Source organism: Phymastichus coffea, unplaced genomic scaffold, assembly GCF_024137745.1.
Source record: "Phymastichus coffea isolate CEN01 unplaced genomic scaffold, Cenicafe_Pcof_1.1 PCOF00095, whole genome shotgun sequence".
Taxonomy (NCBI): domain Eukaryota; kingdom Metazoa; phylum Arthropoda; class Insecta; order Hymenoptera; family Eulophidae; genus Phymastichus; species Phymastichus coffea.
In genome coordinates this window covers 220,494-242,334 of record NW_026706906.1, presented here as the reverse complement: position 1 = coordinate 242,334, position 21,841 = coordinate 220,494, and the positions used below count along the sequence as shown (strand labels likewise).

Below are 21,841 nucleotides of genomic sequence, written 5' to 3'. Positions count from 1 at the left end.
AGAAAGCTCAATGTTGAGCCCGTACTTTTAAGAGATTATCGTAGATTTATTTTCATTCACTTAAATTAGATTCGTGAATTATATATTAATATAATCATTCGGTTCTATGACTTGTTATTAACGTATTTCTTTTTAAGTATAAAAATATTTGAACAGAAAACAGATTACTCGACTACTTGAGTAATTATTGACATTTATGCATAATTTTACTTACTTATACATAATTATATTTCAGATCGTATACTTGTCAGCGTCACAAATAAATTAAATCTCATAGTTTCAAGAAAATGTTGTTTATTTAAAATTGATTATATATCAATACATTTGCAAAACTGTAGACAAAATCCTTACATACATATGTACATAAGACATACAAATTATTTTTCTCAATTGTTTTTTGTTGGAAAAAAATCCTTAATACTTAAGCTCCTCAAACAATTATAAGCTAATTTGAGAAACAATTTCAATACAATAACTTATAAGAACATGTCCTCAATCATTGTTTTTACATTTTGAATAAAGATAGTAGGTATATAGGTATAAAATATTTAAAAAAAGCTTAAATATTTACGTTTATTACAACGAAATTACAAAATAAGAACGGATTATTTGTTAAAGAAGTTACGATAGTGTATATACTACTACTTAGTTTATATACAGTTTCAACTTTAACAAACAATCATTGTTTCCCTCACAATTATTATAAGTTAAAAACTATTATCTCTTGTTGAGATAAACACATAATAAAATATAGCGCAAATGATTGTAAATCATTGAATTAAATGTAACGCTGTATGTTTTTTATGCACATGTATATTTCATGCCTGTCAATCTTGGAATTCACCGTTAAAGGTTCAAAAGCTTTAAATTATGCTTGTGTCTAGTAGATCCACTATATTTTATACGAAATTTCTATACAGAAATCGTGCAACTTCGTGGCTTTGTATAGATATTTGTATTGTACAATTCAATATTAAAATCTTTAATGCATTCTAAAGTGTATATTAGTAGAACATATGATGCTCAAAAATAAAAAACAACTTTGGTAAATATCATCTTCATTACTACACTTAAGGGATTTAATTTATCTAATTTACAGAAAAATAAAATTTTTAATCAGGAAGAATTATGTGGTCACTGATGCTTATTCTAAAAAGTTACCTTAAATTAAAAATTGTTCAAAGTGAAATTGTAACAGTGCAGAGTATAGACTTTTATGGATTTTTTTATAATACTGTTGTACAAATTTTCTGTAGCAAAAATCACTTCTATATGCGCTGTACTGACTAGACACCATCAACTACCTAAAGCTTTCAATTTCTTATCTTAACAAAAATGATCGTTGTCAATGAAATTATTTTACGAAGATTTATGGCTATTGTACTTTTTCATTTTAAGCAACGTGACAATTAAAATACATACTTTACTACATTATAAAAAAGCTTTAGATAATTTCTTTGGACCCACTTTAATTTACATAGCATTTTTTGTTGAATAAATCTGAAATTTCATATTGCATATGTATATATGTAGGAGCTATTATATATATATATATATATATATTGAAGTAAATTTAAAAACTAAATTAATACTACGTCCAAAGAGAGTGATTGTCATACTATAATTAGACTTATAATGTATCATATTTTTAAGAGTTATTAAGCATTCAAGAACACAAATATTTTATGGATTAAAAAGCATTTGTTATTTTATAATCTACTTGATAGATTCAATCAAACGTATCAAAGCACTTCAATACCAAATAACTAATTATTTCTCGTTTTACTAATTTTAACTTTTTTATTTGATTAACATGCAATAAAATTTTTGTTGAAAAAGATTAAATACTGTATTTTTATTAAAACTTGCATCTAATTTAAACATGCAGACTTAAATTTTAACTTTTGTTGAAAGAAACGTACATTTTTTTGTTATTCTAAAATAAAATGGAATAAAATGAGAAAAACAATTATTTTTCCCACGTCTTTTGCATTTCTGGTCTTTTTACTTTATCAATGTCTACTATTTGTTTATGTTCTAAGCTTGAATAAACGTAAAGATTTTTCAAATATTTAATTCTGTATATAAAATAAAATTTTAAAGTTTTAGTTATTGACACTATTACTATAGAATAAAAAATGAAAATTTGTATTTCAACAAAATGTATAATACATATTTATAGAGTGCATTATAGACACGAAGACCATTTAAATAATATTGTAACCATTAATTCTAATTTTCTTATAATTAATGATATCACTTGAGTAAAATTATATCCAGAAATATAAGTAGTGTGGCTCTTACAATGTCTAACTAGTGACTGTTTGTAAATTAAATATCAGACATTGACTGCTGGTTTTAATTCCTTATTTACAACATAAAACTTATGTTTCTTACCAAATAAGCCCCATATTACTGCTACATTTTCAATGAACAAGTTGAAAGGTATAGTTGATAATGCGCCGCATATACAAAGCATGAATCGCGTAACGCCAAAACGATAGAGCGAGAATGACTTTACAACTCCAAATACATACATGTAAATATTTACAGCGCCAATAAAAGCACATAAGAAATCCATAATGGGAGGGCAGGTAATGGGACAAAGACCAGCAAGAATAATATTTGATGTAGATAAAGGGAGTGTTACCCACGAGTAGCAAGATATTCCAAGTAATAGTTTTGTCTTCAATGGAATTGCCTTAGAATGAACAACAAGTAATATTCCTTGCAGCCATCGTTTACGCTGTTGAACAAAATCCCATAGAGTAAATGGTGATTTTTCCCACATCTCTCCATCAATGAAATTGAAAGTATAGCCTTGAGAAAATGCTTTCATAGCAAAGAAGCAATCTTCTGCTACTGACCCATCTAAGCCATTATCAAATGATACTTGTTTTTCAGCACCCATCTAGGATTATCAATAATTAAATAACAAGAAAGATAGTAATTGATATTATGAAATAAAATTTAATAATTAAGACTTGAATTTTATAATTGATAAGTCAAAAATAAAATTAATAAAGATTATGAATATACTTTTGGTAAAAATTACTTTTTGTAATAGCTTGTAGTTAATTTTTAATTTTTACAAAAGGAATTTAAAAATTTTTATTTCTTAATTTGAAACACACAGAGTAATTGAATAACTTATTAAAACTTTTAGAAGTTTTTCTTCTATAACTGTTTGTTAAAAATTTTGGAATAAACTTACCTGTGTAACAACATAAGAACCTTTCATACTGAAGAGAGGTTTGTGAAACATGGTGAACTGCAATCTAAGTTTTCCCATATCATCTGCTACCCGAAAACTATCAGCTAAAGTGGTGATCCAATTGATTACATCTTCGTTGGCATAAGTAATTAGGCCTTGTCCAAATTGATATTTACCATCAAAAACAAAATTAAGAATTCCTCTAATGGAATTTTCAGTAAGTAGAGTTTCTTCATCTAAATGAACGATCCAGTCATGATCTGCCAATTCATTTACTGAATTCTCTAAGCAGTATTGCAAAGCTCTTGCTTTGAACAGTGCTCCACTACTTGTTCTGTAAGTTGGAGGCACAACAACTTCTCTTATTCTTCGATGGGATGCTAATCCAATTGGTTTATCACTCACTACTTCTATTTGAAAGTTTTCCAAACCAGCATCAATGCACTTATTCAAATTTTTATTAACATTAGTTTTGACTAATTGAGGATAATCACCACGCGTCACGACCCTAATACAAATAAATGGTGCGAGTAACGGTGAACCTTTGAGATCAACTTTGTCAGGAAAAGCATTGTATATAGTCAGTCCAATAAAATTGAACAAAACTTGAGGGAATGATAGAAACGTTAAAGTTCTTAGAAGGTAAAGAGTGACTGCACCAACAAAACCGTATTGAATCCATGGATCCAATTGTTCTTGGTCTCTTGGTCCCCAATGTAGGCCACCAGATACAAACTCAAATACTAAGATGACAGTTGCTAACAAGCAACAATGTAAAATGTGTTTAGTCCAGTTATTTAGCATTATACCTGAAATGAAAAGATCAGTTACAATTTATAATGCAAAATTGTTATGTAGCGTTCTTGTTCAACAAAATTTATTTGAATGAACTGTTGAAAATTATAAATATTTAAAATCAAAGTACCAAAAAAAAACATTTTCATCAGTCGCTATGTAAGTATATGAAGTTGTCATTCAAAAAGTTCATGACTCACAGTTGCTCAGGAATACAATCGAGATTACGTTTACAGTGATTAGTGGTAATGAATGCAATATATCGTTACGCATGAGTCATTTTAAAGAACAATACTTACGAACTTTTCCCTCTTACACTAGCTTTAGTCCTATAATCGCAGTGTGTTTATAAATTAAACTATAACTTTACAAACTCTAGGAAAACCCACCCTAACTTTTTAATTACTACTTTATGAGTTATTCCTAACTTCTTCACTCCACTCCATCCGTATTTGATATTTACCACCGCAAATGAAATATGAATATAACGTGATTCGTGATATAGCAATACAACTTGCGAGATAATCAAGTTTACGGTCAGAAATAAAGATATGCGAGTGTGACACTAGCTGACCCGTCACTGACGCTCGATCTCTTTCCGCCACCGTTGAATGGCGTTTAATGCGCCAAAACCTCAAAGCACGTGAAAATTATATCTATAAATATCTAGTGTTGAGCGCGCATCAATAAATATAGATATAATATTTACGTATTTTGAGGTTTTAGCATGCTAGCGCTATCCGACGGCGGAAGATTTTAGATTTGACTGCAGTTTGCTTACGGTTAGCTGACTATAGTAGCTGATTAGTGACAAACCTTGATCCGTTTGTGACTCTTCATTGATTTGATTATTTGATATTCTTGGGAAGCAAGGTTGACAAAGGCAGAAAGGCTAGCTAAGATAATCAATTTTATAACTTTTAACTAATTTCTTACATTCTTTTCATATTAACGTATCGAATCAATTTGCTGAAACATAATTTTTAAAGTGAGCTGTTTATTAACATTATTTGTAAAAGTTTTGTATAAACATTCCTTAATCGATGGAGTAGATTTCTACTAGCCGACTGAAATCGACTTCATTAAGTGTATTTGGCTCTATAACTTGGACAGCCATATATTTGTGTATATATAAATCATTATTATTCATTTATCATTATAATCATTTTCATCATCATCATCATTATATAAAAAATACAACTACAGGTATTGCAGTATATACTATAAATACAACATGGCGGTTCCTTCAACGTCGTTGTCATCAAGAAATAAAAAGCATTTTTTGGGTGTACCAGCCCCATTAGGATATGTTGCTGGTGTTGGCAGAGGGTAATATTGTTAACCATTTATTTAGTGTTAAATTATTATTCAACTTCCATATATGTACAATTGTTTCGTGTGTACAGAATTGCTAACCTCAAAATTTGTGTTATTTACGTTTTAGAGCAACTGGATTTACAACACGATCTGACATTGGACCCGCTCGCGATGCAAATGATGTTTCGTAAGCATAATTCAAATGATAAACAATATTTTGATTTAACTAATATAATTTATTAAGTATGTTTTTAAACTGTTTTTATTATTTAATTTGTACAGAGATGATAGACATGCACCACCAACAAAACGAGCAAAGAAGAAAGAGGAGGAAGAAGAAGATGAAGAAGATTTAAACGATTCCAATTACGATGAGTTTTCTGGTTATGGAGGCTCATTGTTTAGTAAGGTAAATTAAAACGTTTATAGTTATACATTTTTTTAAATTTTCATTACAACTTATGTGTAGAGAGTATTGATCAAATAAATTAAGTGATATTTCTTTCTTGATTTTTAAATACTTCTAGATTGCATTCAATCCAAATGAAACTCTACTAAATTTTTTGTAAAAATGATAATAAATTTATTTAAAAAGTAAAATAAGTAGAAAGTGTAAATAAAATCACTATAAAAGTGTAAATACATTTAATTTTGTTATTTAGGATCCATATGATAAAGATGACGAAGAAGCAGATGCTATTTATGAAGCAATAGACAAACGAATGGATGAAAAGCGCAAAGACTATAGGGAAAAAAGGTTACGTGAAGAATTGGAGCGTTATCGTCAAGAAAGGCCCAAGATTCAACAGCAATTTTCTGATCTTAAGAGAGATCTAGCTCAGGTATCTGAAAGTGAGTGGAGAAATGTGCCAGAAGTTGGAGATGCTAGAAATAGAAAACAGAGAAATCCTAGAGCAGAAAAATTTACTCCTTTACCGGACTCTGTATTAGCAAGAAATTTAGGTGGGGAAACTACTACAAGCATAGATCCTACGAGTGGCTTAGCATCTATGCTACCAGGTGTAGCTACTCCTGGAATGTTGACCCCAACAGGTGATTTGGATCTTAGAAAAATTGGACAAGCGAGAAACAATTTGATGAATGTGAAACTAAGGCAAGCTTCAGATTCTGTTGAAGGACAGACTGTTGTAGATCCTAAAGGTTATTTAACAGATTTACAGAGTACCATTCCTTCTTATGGAGACATAAAGTAAGTCGAATAGCTTAATAAAATAATAATATTTTAATTTTAATTTTTCAAGGACAATTATTTTTGATGTCCAATTTTGAAATATGATCATTAATTTTATTATAATTTGCAGTGATATAAAGAAAGCAAGATTACTTTTGAAATCTGTCCGAGATACAAATCCTAATCATCCTCCAGCATGGATAGCATCAGCTCGTATGGAAGAGGTCGTTGGAAAAGTACAAGCTGCAAGAAATTTGATAATGAAGGGTTGTGAAATTAATCCATCATCTGAAGATTTGTGGCTAGAAGCTGCTAGATTACAACCACCAGAGACAGCAAAGGCAGTAATTGCGCAAGCTGTTAGACATATTTCTACATCTGTCAAAATTTGGATAAAAGCTGCAGATTTAGAATCAGAACTGAAAGCTAAGAAACGAGTATATCGTCGTGCTTTGGAACATATACCTAACTCTGTTCGATTATGGAAAGCTGCAGTGGAATTAGAAGAACCAGAAGATGCTCGTATATTACTAAGTCGGGCCGTAGAATGTTGTCCGACAAATGTCGATTTGTGGCTAGCCTTAGCTAGATTAGAGACTTATGACAATGCCAGGAAAGTTTTAAATAAAGCCAGAGAAAATATTCCAACAGATCGACAAATTTGGATAACTGCTGCTAAATTGGAAGAAGCTAATGGAAATAAACATATGGTGGACAAAATTATTGAAAGAGCTATTTCTTCTCTTAGTGCTAATGGGGTTGAAATAAATCGAGAGCACTGGTTCAAAGAAGCTATGGAGGCCGAAAAAGCAGGAGCTGTTCACTGTTGCCAAGTTATTATTAAATCAATTATTGGAGTTGGAGTTGAAGAAGAAGACCGAAAACATACTTGGATGGAAGATGCAGAAACAGTAAGAATTCGTTTGCTATTCCTAATTTTATTGAGTAAAACATATTATATTTCAGATATTTTTCATATTAAAAGGTTGAAAAAATTGTATAAGTTACTTCTATAAAAATATAACAACATTTTTTCTCACAGTGTGCTCAACAACAAGCCTATGAATGTGCTAGAGCAGTTTATGCATATGCATTGACTGCATTTCCGAGTAAAAAGTCTATATGGCTTAGAGCGGCTTATTTTGAAAAAAATTATGGAACACGAGAATCATTGGAAACCTTATTACAAAGAGCAGTTGCCCATTGCCCCAAAAATGAACAACTATGGCTTATGGGTGCAAAATCAAAATGGCAAGCGGTAAGCTTTTTTAGCATATTTTTCTGTATAGTATTTTGAACATTTTCATCTTTCAACTTTTATTTGGTACAGGAAATAATCTTTAGTACAATCTACAGGGAGATGTACCAGCTGCAAGAGGTATTCTATCATTGGCTTTCCAAGCCAATCCAAATTCTGAAAATATTTGGTTAGCTGCGGTAAAACTTGAATCAGAAAATTCGGAATATGAGAGAGCAAGGCGCTTGTTGGCTAAAGCCAGAGCTTCTGCTCCCACTCCTAGAGTTATGATGAAAAGTGCTAGACTGGAATGGGCTTTGAATAATCTAGAGGACGCTTTGAAACTTCTTGATGAAGCACTCACAAATTTTGATGATTTTCCAAAACTATGGCTAATGAAAGGACAAATTGAAGAACAACAAGGTCATCTGGAAAAAGCTATTGAAACTTATAATCAGGGGGTAAGTTAACTGTAATATGAACCTAATTATAATTCTGTTCATTATAATAATAGTTTTTCATATTTAATAACTTATTGATATTTTTGTTATTATTTTCATTGATATCAATGAAACTATAACTTAGCAATTTATCAATTAAATTATTTCTAGATTAAAAAATGCCCTACGTCAATACCTCTTTGGCGCTTATTAGCACAATTAGAAATGAAAAGAAACAATTACACGAAGACTCGCTCAGTTTTAGAAAAAGCTCGTCTTAGAAACCCCAAAAATCCAGAACTTTGGTTAGAAGCCATCCGAAGTGAAATGAAGATAGCTGGTAATCGAGATATAGCAAATACTTTATTAGCTAAAGCTCTCCAGGAATGTCCCAATTCAGGATTGTTATGGGCTGAAGCTATACACATGGAACCCCGCCCACAAAGAAAAACAAAGAGTGTTGACGCATTAAAAAAATGTGAACATGATGTAAATGTTATCGTAGCTATTGCAAAGTACGTTGAAAATTTTAAATTATTACTTATTTTATAATGTAATTGGAAATAAAATCTTTTTTATTTTTGTTAGAATTTATTTAATCTTTTTTTTTCTTTTACAGGATGATGTGGTGTGATCCTAATAAAATAAATAAATGTAGAGAATGGTTCAACAAAGCTGTAAAAATAGATGCTGACTTAGGCGACGCATGGGCTTACTATTATAAATTCGAACTTTTGAATGGTACTGAAGAACAACAAGAAGAAGTTAAACGACGTTGTGTAACAGCTGAACCTCGGCACGGTGAAAATTGGTGTAGAGTTTCTAAAAATATTGCCAATTGGTGTCTAAGCATTGACCAAATTTTAGTTTTAGTAGCAAAGGAATTACCTATTCCAATTTAGAATAATTTTTTATACAATATATAATGGCATTTTTCCAATTCTATTTTCATTTTATTAAAAAAAAAAACATTGATAACATTGTTTGTGAATATTATAATACGTTAAGAAAAAACAAAAAAAAACAATTTTTTAAAAAGTAGTATGGTATACATATACATATGAATTTGTATCGGCCAACGTTGGTAATGCTTCAAATATGTTTCGAAATCTTAACTTCTGTTAAGCTTTCTATAGTAAAATGTACAATGCTTAGAACACAATTTCAACTAAAATTTATGTGGCTATAATGTACTCATGATTTTACATTTGAACTGATTATAAAAAATTAAAAAGAAAACGTCAATTTTTGTTGATTTTATTTAGTCCCAGTACTGAATTAAACTTTACAATTTAATATAGGTGACCTGTATTGGATCAAAGATAAATTAACTTGTACATTATTTAACTAGTGCGGTAAAGTAGATTCTTGTTTTGTGTGAAGTTTCCAGCTGAACGAAGGCTTCGTGTTTGGGTGGAAACTTCGCTAATACTTTCACGGCCTTAGGTTGGGTTGTAATCTACTATAACATTTGGTATATCATTTGAAATAAATAAAATGGTATGTTTTGAGATTCATATAAGAATGATGATATTTTAACTGAATTTTTTTGAAAAAAGTTGTTTAGATTTTATTTTTTTATTATTCGAAGTTTATTTACAATTTGTCTAAAATAATCAGACAATAAGTGAATGTATTTATTAGGTATGTATTTACACGTCAAACATAGTAGAATAATCTAGAGAGCTTTCTGTCTTGATTTTAAAATATAGTGTAGCAAATAAATTGAAATTTATTTATATATTCATAAATTTATATTTCTTGAGTCTAGCGTTAGTGATGAATGACTTAAGCAGATTGCTGATTAGTTTATTTGGGTGGTTTTGTAATCTGGTGTTGTATTTTTCGTAGAACGTTTTAATTTCTTCTTTAACGAATAGTACCTATAGGCCATGACGGATAATTTCGTTTGGGACAAACTATGGTGCATGCACGATATAAGGATTTTCGATTGAAATCTTTCCAGGATATTAAAATTTAAGTTTGAAGTAAAATCCCATAGTTGAATGCCATCGATCCATATTGGTTTAAGTACAGCTTTATATACGGTAGCTTGTTTTTTTGTAAACCTCGATTTTCCTCAGATGAATCAGTACATTTTCCTCAACGTTAATCCCAGTTGTTTCTGTTTTGTGAACATGTGTTCTTTCCATTTAAGTCTCGAGTTTAAGCGTATATTTTACGTGATAACTTAGCGGAATGTATTCATTATTAAATTTCATAGGTGGGCAAGAATTTTTTTTTAAACGTGTACGTTGTATATATTGATTTATTTATTTTTATTTACTATAATTCTCTATAAGTTAAACCAACTGCAAAAACAGTCATTTAAATAAATTTATAATAATTCATATGCTATTATTGCCTCCGAGTGTGATGTTAAAATAGTTGTATCGCCTGCCTATGTTGCTGTCGTGAAGCTTCGGTATATTCGAGGTGTATAGCAGATAAAATGTTGGCCTTAAAACCACTGCTTCGTCCTATTTTTATTAACTGGTATTTTTATTTGCATTTTAACTGTATTTGAAATTCAGATATTAGTAATAAATATTGATACTTTTTTCGTATCGTTAATTACAGAAGTGTAACATCAAGATGAAAAAATTACCAATATTAAAAATGATGTGACGAATAATTTATGCTTTTTTCTTAAAATATCTCAGCAAATTTTTCTTAAAAATTTAATATCAGCAGTAAATATATTAGCGATAAGGGGGACTTGCAAGCGAATCAAATGTTTGAATTCTTCAAATAACAAAAAAGAGATAAGAGGAATAAGGTACCCTATGATAAAAATAGGAGTTGTAATGGAAATTTTTTAATATTGTAGAAATAAGTGAATATGTTTATATTATAAATACTCGACAGAAGAGGATTCAAGATATACTAAAATTGGGATGAATAAGATTTTCAATTGTTCATTTTTTTTCTTCAACTTACTTAGACAGATAAAATATTGAAAGGAACTGTAATTATGACAATATAGCACATTTGAATACTAGTGCGAGAAAGTAATTGCAGTCTCGTAAGGACGTTTGCGCCCAAGCGAAGCGATGGTAAAGAGGCCACGCGAAACTGAAATTACTTTTCTCGCATTAGTATTCACATGTACTGCTATATGAGCTGCTTATTTTAAGGAGATAACAGATCCACGATTAAAATATTTGATTTGTTTGCTAGATTATGCGGCGATTAAAAATCTTTACTTCATGTTATTAAAATATTACTAGTGAAAAATACTGTCCGTTCAAAGCTTCGTTCTCTACGTTGTATGTACGAGAAAGAATGAATGAACGAAATGCTGGACCAGAATCTGTCATAGAAATGTATTTTTGCGTACGCCCAATAAATAAATGTACGAATTTTACATGGCATTATAATTTGATCAATTGCTAGCAATGACGATATTTGCGTCGCTATATACTGGCTTGATATTACAGGGGAAAATCTGTACTATTTTATATGAACTTTCTAAAAAATTCTCAACTCACTATTTATAATAAGATCATCGAAGAGGAAGTGCCGCACATGCTCGTTAATTGAGAAATAACATGCGAAAGAAGCGAAAGAGGGAGGCATGTTATAGGAGTAGAAAATAGGTGTCGATAGGCTGATCGCAATCGAAAACGTAAGCGTGCCCGGCTAGGTGATAAGCGCGGATGGGCAGGGGGCAGAAAAGTGGCCGATGCCGAGGCGTAGAGCGGCGAGGACCGAGGAGCGTGGCGTCGGGCGAGCTTGCGCCTGCGCTTGCAGCGAGGGGACGCAAAAGAGCCGCGCGGGCGTCGCGAGCAAGTTCGCAATGTGGTGGTCGCGGCGCAGCGCGCACGGGAGCCGCGTGCGAGCGGCGAGCGCGCTGGCAGGAGGAGGAGGCGGAGGAGAGGCGCTTCCGAGCCAAACAAATGCAGCGCGCGCGCGGCGCGCAGTGAGCGAGACAGAAAGCGGACAGCGCGAGAGCACGGCAACAGTCCGCGGGCGAAGATGCGCCGAGCCGCCTGACATCGCAGTCGCAGCTTTCCTCCTCGACGCGGTAAGCAGCTAGGCGGCGAGCGCCGAACCACTTCTCGCTCGCCCTGCTGTGCATACACCTGCCTCTCATCGATTCGCCGCTCGCTAGTGCGCTACTCGTCGCACGACCACGGCCTGCGCTATGTCCACGTCGCAGCCGGTTACGCTGGTTAGTATCCCGCGAGCTTTTACTCTCTCTCTCTCTCACTCTCTCTCTCTCTCTCTCTCTCTTTCTCTTTCTCTCTCCCCTTCTCCTCCGCTCTCTTCTTCTTCCTTTTCCTTGCAGACTTTTTTACCACGCACGCATACGTGTCTCGTTAATGTTGCAGCGATCGCTGCCGCCGAAGATCGATCGATCCACGCTCTTTCTCTCCTTCTTTTTGCCGCTACCTGGCCCCTTCTCATTTCTCTTTCTCTCTAGAAACCAGCTCGCTACCTTCCAGCGCGTAAGCTCCAATGAAGCCCTCCTCGCATTGCTAGTCGCTCCCATACCAATACTTTCATATCAACCAGCTCTCAATTCCTTTCGGCGCACAATCGTCATTTTTAATCGTGTCGCTGTTGTTTTCACAACGCCCCAATCACAAAAAACTATATCCACTGGCTTATCCTCGCCTCACGTGATAATTTTAATGACGTTTCTAAAATTAGCATTTCTCTATCGACTACTCTTTCGTTACATCGTTTTCAATAACAGAGCGCTGTGTTTTTGCATCGTTTTATTTGAGCGGCGATTTATCAAGCCCAAAATAAGTCTCGATCGAACAACTTACAAATACAGCTACATCTTTGACAATGCAAATACTTCACTTCTAATCTAGATCGTGCAAGGTAAACATCTTGATAATCCACCTTATTCGATTTACATCTTGGATTGTTTCAAGTGCTTGCGCTAACAGCTAAATCACCTCGAAAGTCAAAGTCAAGTCGCCAGTCGCTATTTTTTAACTTTTGTTTAAACTTACCGATAATTACTTACTTTTACATACTTCAGGCATTTTATCCATGCACAATTAAATTCTTATCATTTTTAATTCTTAACACTGGGTATTACTGTATTTCATCAAATTATTCTGGCAAACATTTGATTGCTGAAAACTCAATCAAAATAATAGTTGTATAATTAATTTTAATAGTATTGTATAGACAAAAAGTAAGAAAGGAAAGAATAGATGGTTTATTGAAAAATAAATTGGCAACTATTACGAACAATGAAATAATTTTGAATGATTTTGTTAAAGGATAAGGTTGCCGAGTAAAAAAAGAAAAATAAAGTCTTAGTAAAAATATTGATAGTGTAGATTGAACACAAATTAAGTTTTTTAGTCTATAAGCAAATTGATTGTCAAGGGAGTCTGACTTAGTGCTGGTTACTACTTGGACGGATCGAAATGAGAGTTAGCTAGCGTGTCTGTTCATTTCACGCGTGGTATGAAATTTCCCATTGGGCTTGTTTTTCAATGCGATGATAAATATATTTGCATTTATTAACTTCCAATTGTCATAGTTAACGTGAAAGCATTGACTATGGTACAAACGGTTTTAATTAAAAAGCTCGTCAACGAAGCTGCAATTGATCAACGTGTGCGGAGTTGATGATAAAACTGTCGTGCTCTTTTGATTTTTAGAAAAAGTGCGACTCGTATATTATGGTTGTTTGGAAACTATATTTGATATGAAAGATATAAATACGTAATAAATATCAAGTACACATCAAAATTAACCTACATAGATCGAACGACGATTATAACAATAGAAATCATAACAAAGGAATGGAAAGACGGTTAACCTTCGAAAGTTTGGAATAAATGTAAATACGAAGTCGGAGCATTAAATCGATCGTTCGTGACCTTTACCTTCTACTTTCGGGCTTTCAATCAGATTCATGACACTTGGGTTTTTGCCGTGTTCGCTAGTTTTAATTTTCGTCATTTCGACTGTATAAAGCACAAATATATTTTCTTGTATTCATTTCCATCTAAATATTACGCTTTCATTGCACTCTTCAATAATGATGCATACTTCAGCAAGCATCCATTCCATTAGTTAGATAATCATATGTTACATGGAAACTTACCGACACGAACATCAAACCGGAATGCCTTTATTCGCTAATGGCCAATTGGAGCTATAGTTTTTTCTTCGACGGTATTTGATTCGAAATTGTGCTGACGATACGTGCGATCAAAATTAATTTTGTTGACACTGCGGTTTTACTTAAACTTCAATTGGTATACGCAAAAGTTGAAATACAATTACGCATTTGTTATGTGGTTTGCCTAAAGTATTTTATTGCGTTTGGACGTAGCCGTATTATAAGATGTTTCTTTTTCATCGCAGAGACTGACAATCGAGGCCAAAGATAACTCGTTTGACCGATTCTAAATAATTCCACAATTGACCTTGAAAATGAACGCAAGGCACGTCGAGTCGACGATGAAAGTCGAACAGATAAATGATTGAGCCTGCGATTAATTGATAAAGTATAGCCGAAAACGCAAAAGTATAAACAGGCCGAAGGTTGAAAGCTGAGAACAGCCGTAGCCTCGGCTTCCTGTCCGGATGTTTTACATCATAGAGAGGTAGATAAGGGGCGAGTTACGTTTGCATGAATTGCAGGTCGCGCGGTAGCTGCGGTCCCCAGCCGAAAGGAAAGCCGACGGATGGAGCGAGACAGGGGGCGATCGGCGAACGAACGACTGCTAGGAAAAGCCCGATGGAGAAAGACGGAACGGAACTGGAGGCAGGCCTGAGCTCGCGTTCGCCGTCGTATCGCGTGCGCTTTGCTGACGCTGCTTCCGGGTGCACGTGCACCGCTGCGCGCTCGCGGCCGGCAACCTTGGCCGTCGCCATTGTCCCTTTGATTCCGACCTACATCAATCGCGGCAACATCCTCTTTCTCGCACGGCTCCCCGATAGCAGCTTCGAGCGCGCGAGCTTTCGTCTTTGTCCTCGCTCTGCGCTGTGCTCACCGTCGCGATATGCAGCTGTGATGTTTGCTCATGTTGCTTGTTGCAGCAGCTGTGGAGTGTCGGCCCGAAGCTCATACCGTTCCTCAAGACCGCCTGCCTTTATTTCGTGCTGCAACCCGACCAACCCTGCCTCTCGACTGTCTGCTTCAAGTGCCTGCCCATCATCAGTCTCATAATCTTCATCTTCTTGAACGGCATCAGCTTTTCCAAAGAGTAAGTATGGTAGTTTCGGCGAACCACGCGCTCTGCCTGTTCCTTACATTTTAAGCACCTTCGAAGGCTTCAAACACTTGTTTATTTTTAGGCACGCCTTCAGTCGGCGAATATTGACGGGACTGATTTTTAGCTGCTTCGGCGATGCCTTTCTTGTCTGGCCAAGTTGTTTTATCCTCGGTGTCTGTATGTTCGCTGTAGCTCAGATTATGTACATGACTGCTTTTGGATTTGCCCCGTTCAACGCCAAACTCGGAGCATTCGTCTACGCTTTGAGTGCAATGAGTAATACACTAGCGCAGTCTCTCTCTTTCTCTCTCACTCCGTACATTTCGTACGCTGCACCGACCGACCCCCACATTCTTCCATTACCCTATTTTTATGTTTTAGTCATCTATACGCTAATGCCCGGTCTCGATGGCGTTTTGAGAGTTGGCGTACCAGTTTATACGCTGCTCATAGGCACCATGTCGTGGCGAGCTGTAGCGAGAATACAGGTTTTCAAGGTAACATCATATTTTTCACTATCGTCTCTCGTCGTTCTACTCTTTTATATAACATACGTCAACGTACTTTTATGCGATTTTTTCAACACCAACGTATTTTTGGTGTTGCTAGAAACCATGGACATGGACCAAGTTCTGTGGCGGACTTGGAAGTATTTTATTTGTTATATCCGACACTCTACTCGGATTTCATCACTTTCACGGACCAGTTCCTTTTGCTCAAGTATGTTTTCTTATTTATTACCTATTCATGGAATTTCTAGATTTACTAAACACTTGATTCTCATTGCAGTATTCCATTATGTCAACGTACTATGTAGGACAACTAGGCATAACTTTGAGTACCGTAGATACAATAGACAATAAAATATCAGTCGCCAAACGATGAGAAATAAACCTTTTAAAATTTTTACTCTTGAATCATCGACAATAGATATTGGTTAGTGCGAAATATTGTTACAATTCAAAAGGTAGTTGCAAATATTTACACTGCCACGCGAAAAATAATTGATGGTAAATTCTTCTTAGTAGATTCTTGTAAATGGAGCCAATATTTCGATTATGAATACGTTAATTACGCTAATTTTCAAGTGTTAAGGCGTTTAGCTGCTAAAATTACGTTCAACTGTCCAACCGTACAGTTCCATCGTTAAAAATTCTAGCAGCATAGTTTTGTACGTGGATTACTATTACTTGTAATAGGGATGGCAGATCACGCCTGATCTGACATCTTTCATTGATCTGATGCCCCCCTCCCTCCGATCAAACATCTCTCTAGCCTACCTACTCTTGTGAACTATAATATAATGTTAATGGTATTTTATATTCTAACCGTATATGCTGAACGGTTTATTCATCGGTTCAACGATGACATATTATGTAAATGTGAAAAAATGAAGTACAAGTTATTAAGTAGTTTCACAACATATTTATACTAGATCAATTGACCTTAGAATTTTTAGAATTTATGACATTTGATAGATCATGTCACGGACATTGAGTGATTAGATTTTGAAATAAATCAACCATGTTATATTATTATTGTATAATCAGTACCATATGTATTTCTTAACAATCGATAGAATTCCATTCGTTACCAATGACGATTAATCATTGATTCCACAGGTTTAAACAAATGCAATTTAGTAAAACTTAGCTAATTATATGGCACAAGGTTAAGCTTCCTTGTTCATACAAATTCATTTAAAAACTAATTGTTATTTTTTTACAAAATACATGACGAAATTGAAAATGTGCATATCAGTTCTTGCGTTTGCAATACTTTTCACAAAATGTACAATAATGAAAGTTATGATATGATAGCATCACAATAGATAAATATCTCCGGCGTTAAAAAGAATTCAGTGTTAAAAAATAATACATGTTAACTTAAACGTTGCAATACTAAATACCGATAATAAATATCGATCCATAGTTCAACAAATTTATAACATTTTCAGCAATGACAAGGTGTATGCAGTGTTAATATTCTAATCTATATAATGGAGACTGATGTACAAAAATAATCTGAAAAAAATGTAGTTATTATTGCGTGATAATCTCTGGCCAAACTATACTAAGATACTTTTTAATGTGATTTTTCAATAACTAATAATAACCCCCCCCCCCCCCCCAACTTGAACTCAACGATTTCAATAATTTTTTTATATGTACTATCCCCAAATCTTACCCCGAAACCCGTTTTCTTATTCTATCACAGCATATAATGTATAGTTTTTAATAAAACCAAGTAGAAAATATTTGTCATAATAAGTCTAAGATATTGAGTGTATTTCTAGTTTATGGTGTTGCAACCTTCACTTAATTTTTTTAAACTAGATTTTTATTTATTTATTTTTTATTTTCATGAAAACCAAAGTATGTATACTCAACGAACATTTAAGTTAATACGTTTCAGGATTTCTTAAATAAACACTGTTAACTACTCTTTAAAGTAGTAGACCGTATTTGGTGATTAAACGTTAACTTATTCCTTAAGATTTATTCGAAATAGAATGAAATTTATATTAAAAGTAAACATATCATACATTTTTTACAATAGTAGTATTAAAAAATCACCTCTTAAAGTGAATTATTAAATATTATTTGAAATTTCAATAAATCACAGTGTCTTATTCTACAAAGTGTTGACAATAATGGTAATCTTCAAAAAAATGTTTAAAACATGATTTTTTACACCAACCACATCGTATAATATAGCAATATCGTTACATTCTTCTATTCCGTAATTTACATTGCAGGAATCTCCAAAACTAAACTCAACAGTATTTTCAAATTTATCTGGTTTATCATAAATGTAACCTGCTTTTGTACTAGAAATATTTAAACATATTTTTATAGTTTGGTGAAAAAAACTAATTATGAACAAAAGATTGCATTTTTGTGATGTTATTTCTTAAATATAAATCTAATCGATTAAAATCACTTGACCTGAAAAATGTACGAAATTTTTTCCGATACAAAATCCATACATATCAAATAGTTAAATCTTTTCTGTTGTTCCTGTTCACGTTTCTTACGTTAACAATTTTATTTTTTTGCATCGTTTCTTCTACAACTGTTACGCATAAAATACTTGTTCTAATTAATTCTAAAGGGATCTATAATCAAAAATATATTCACCAACTCATTTTATTTATTTTTGCATTATAATAAACAAAAAATTACTCGCCTGTAGTTAGTTTTCTAGATTTAGATGCTTCTACATACACATTTTCTGATCTTAAAAACTGTTGTTCCATAACAGGGTCGAATGGACCAGTTGATTCTTCTAAAATGACTAAAAGTGGTGAAAACAGTTGTCCAGTAGTTGATATAAGTTGTTGTATAGTGTAACTATTTGTTGTATAACGATGAAACTGACTGTACCAGGTATTGCATGTTTTTCTCCTTCAGGTGTGAATGTTTTTCCAGAATGCATTTCTAATTAGAACCCACTTTCAAGAGAAGTTTTGAAATTAGATGCGTGCAGTTTTTTCTCTAGACGTACCCACCTTTATTAATCGTGCAAGTTCAACGTTTTAACTAACTGATCGATGATACTTTTCTGAATCTTTTTTTGACTGTTTCAATATTAAAAAGTTTCATTTTTCCGTTTTTGTAATATTCTATGGCCTTCTGTTGGTAATCAAAACAGAATATAATCAAAATTCTGTTTGTAAGCAAAACAAAATCATGTCTTCAGTATCTTTCATACACTGGTTTACTATGGCGCAACGTCAGTATAAGGAAAATGATGTTGAACTTCATCTTCAATTATTTCAGCATCAACATTTTTATATTCTTCATGAAAATCCAATGTTCTTCAAAAAGCTTATATTCACTTCATTTAAGTCATTTGCGTCATTATATTGATTAATATTTGTTTACATTTTTCTTACGACTCCATTTCTTTATCATTTGTCACGCTATTTAGTATATAAGAAATATGCTAATAATAAATTTACTACATTTAAAGGATTAATCTTCATCTGTGAACTTAAAATAATAACATAGAATAAATCTTTATTAGGATTACTTCATCGGTGCAGAAATATAATTGAAATAAGATTTGAAAAATTGCGAAGTATATACTGATACTTTATAACATACTAGCTCTTTACGACGCGCTTTGCTTGACACGTGACCATCTATCAGCTAATCAAATTACGAACAAACTGATTTCACTTATAGACCCATCTCCTTTTATAGAAGAAAAATTGAATTATTAAAAAAATTGAAATGATTTAAACAAAAAAATTTAAGTGAATATTTTTTTAAAATACTACTTTTGATCTGAATAAAAAATAATAAAATCTTTTGAATTAAATTAAAAAAATCATTTTAAAAAAACAAATAAATCACAGGTAATATAGTACATTACGATACAAGTGCTTATTATAATCGCTTCGCTCGGGCGTAAACGCCACACGAGACAAGAATCCACTTTCTCGAACATGTGCCGTACCGTATTTTTTGATACGACGTCTGGAAAGTGCGATTTTCAACGCACGTTTTCTGTCGAGTGTGCAGGAAAGACGCACTTTGCGCACGGAGTGTCGAAATAGTACATTACGATACAAGTGCGGGAAAGTAGATTCTTGTCTCGTGTGGCGTTTACGCCCGAGCGAAGCGAGGGTGGAAAGGTACACAAGACGAAAAACTCTCCCGAACATGTGCCGTACCGTATTTTTTTATACGACGTGTGGAAAGTGCGATTTTCAACACACGTTTTTTGCCGAGCGTGCGGGAAAAACGCACTTTCCGCACGGAGTGTCGAAAAAATACTTACGTAACTACTTGAAAATTAGATGATTATATGAAAAGAAATCTATACCATTGATCTTATAGATCTGTATGCTTAATAATCATACGTGTATATCTTTCCACATAAATATAGACGTGTTGGAGAAAACTAAAAGATTTAACGTTTTTAGTATATCACTACAATAAGGGAATTTGTGAGTGCATTATTACTCTTGAAGATTCATGAATAATGATAAGTTGAATAAATTCTTGCTTTCAAGCCATACAAGAGTCAAGGGTTAGAGCAATTGGTCGCAGGTTATAGGAGTCAGGAGTTAAGGTAATTGGGGTTCATGGATCTGAGCTTATAGGCCTTGCATGTTACAGAGGTCGTAGGTTAAGGCGATCGAAATTTAAGGGTTTGGAGTATTTAGCGATTGGGCTGTTTTAATGTTGTTGCGAAACTGCTAGAATACTAATCTTCAGTCAATGATATCTCGATGGTAAAAAATAACTCTAATTCAAAAAACGCGTTTTAATGGGCAAGAATGCTGCATCGTCATGACTACTTATTTAAAAAAAAATTTATTAGCGGTATTTCATAACCTCGAACATATAGCAAAATATTATGATTTTTGCACTTCTAGGATAGGAAATCTTGAGAATCTTACGAGATAAATCAATTCTGAAGTCAGATTCGTATTCAGCACATCGAAAACCTACGTAAATATATAATATCGCGTTTCTAGGTTTTTTCCATTTTGAAATTTTGTCAGCATGTGTTATATTATACAAATAATTATAACGGAGAAGATAATAATAAAAATTACTCCGATATACTCTTAAAAACATTATAATTGATTAACTTATTCAATATAAGTATTTTAGAGAAAAAACTTTTTTACCAATTACATACGGTTTCCCATCTTAAGGATGGATAACGGTGCTCGGGAATGGTTATTTAAAAAATTCTGGCAAACGATAATTAAATGTTCGGTATGATAAGCAGAAATACTTTCTTAACTTTTTTAAGTTCATACTTTCGTTTTCATGAAAAAAAGAATAAAAATCCTGTTTGAAAAAAATATAAAATAAGGGTTGCAACCCTCAGGGCCATAAATACACTTGATATCTTAGACTTCCTACAATAAATGAGCCGTTTATTTTGAAAGTGACCTAACTCCATTTTTCAATTTTCTGCCGCTTACAATGGTTACATGTACAACTTCATGTTATTTATCAGTGACGCACTTCAGATTGCTTATATTCAAAGAAAATACGATACATTTTTTACACATAAGTTTTCCGAATTGATTGAACGTATATTTTTAAATTCATTCTAACGCAAAACTTTTAATATCTCGATTTGAAGATGAATGGAGTTAGGCCACTTTCAAAATAAGCGGCTCAAATATTTTCCGCTTGGTTTTATTAACAAATATTTAATAGATGCTAAGATACAACGAAAAAAATTATTTGAAAGGTACGATCGGAACAAAAAGAAAAATACATCTCTCATATTTTGTCGAGTACTATAACAAAAAAATTGTTGAAATCAAGAAAGTCAGGGGTTTCCTGCAAGTCATTGTTATTAGTGATTGTTTTCGAGCAACACGGAAAATATAAATATGACATGTATCTGTATTCTTATACTTGTAAGTTTTTGTCCGTTCAATCATAAGAACTCAATGTATTTGGTATAAAT

The 21,841-nt window shown here is 33.0% G+C and overlaps 3 protein-coding genes across 7 annotated transcripts; 2 read left to right on the top strand and 1 right to left on the bottom strand.

Moving 5' to 3' along the window:
• Window positions 1-338: 338 nt before the first annotated feature.
• LOC131669600 (beta-1,4-mannosyltransferase egh) lies at window positions 339-4,573 on the bottom strand. Of its 2 annotated transcripts, none has more exons than XM_058944596.1 (3): window positions 4,309-4,573; window positions 3,215-4,023; window positions 339-2,911 (listed from the first exon to the last, which is right to left on the bottom strand). In XM_058944596.1, exons 2-3 carry the CDS (start codon window positions 4,016-4,018, stop codon window positions 2,339-2,341), a joined length of 1,377 nt encoding a protein of 458 aa, XP_058800579.1. In that variant the 5' UTR covers window positions 4,019-4,023; window positions 4,309-4,573; the 3' UTR covers window positions 339-2,338. The 2 variants fall into 2 exon arrangements, with proteins under 2 accessions (XP_058800579.1, XP_058800578.1); XM_058944595.1 differs by lacking the exon at window positions 4,309-4,573 and adding an exon at window positions 4,140-4,185.
• Window positions 4,574-4,818: 245 nt separating this feature from the next.
• Window positions 4,819-9,427, top strand: LOC131669599 (pre-mRNA-processing factor 6). Of its 2 annotated transcripts, XM_058944593.1 has the most exons (10): window positions 4,819-5,134; window positions 5,216-5,338; window positions 5,454-5,513; window positions 5,609-5,735; window positions 5,989-6,536; window positions 6,649-7,429; window positions 7,561-7,776; window positions 7,875-8,216; window positions 8,367-8,710; window positions 8,815-9,427. In XM_058944593.1, exons 2-10 carry the CDS (start codon window positions 5,244-5,246, stop codon window positions 9,095-9,097), a joined length of 2,796 nt encoding a protein of 931 aa, XP_058800576.1. In that variant the 5' UTR covers window positions 4,819-5,134; window positions 5,216-5,243; the 3' UTR covers window positions 9,098-9,427. The 2 variants fall into 2 exon arrangements, with proteins under 2 accessions (XP_058800576.1, XP_058800577.1); XM_058944594.1 differs by having other exon boundaries at window positions 4,819-5,338.
• A 2,493-nt stretch (window positions 9,428-11,920) lies between these two features.
• On the top strand, window positions 11,921-21,840 carry LOC131669661 (lysoplasmalogenase-like protein TMEM86A). Of its 3 annotated transcripts, none has more exons than XM_058944705.1 (6): window positions 11,921-12,222; window positions 15,222-15,385; window positions 15,477-15,670; window positions 15,776-15,891; window positions 16,004-16,114; window positions 16,184-21,840. In XM_058944705.1, exons 1-6 carry the CDS (start codon window positions 11,995-11,997, stop codon window positions 16,277-16,279), a joined length of 909 nt encoding a protein of 302 aa, XP_058800688.1. In that variant the 5' UTR covers window positions 11,921-11,994; the 3' UTR covers window positions 16,280-21,840. The 3 variants fall into 3 exon arrangements, with proteins under 3 accessions (XP_058800688.1, XP_058800690.1, XP_058800689.1); XM_058944707.1 differs by having other exon boundaries at window positions 12,104-12,369; XM_058944706.1 differs by having other exon boundaries at window positions 12,104-12,369; window positions 15,219-15,385.
• Window position 21,841: the final 1 nt, after the last annotated feature.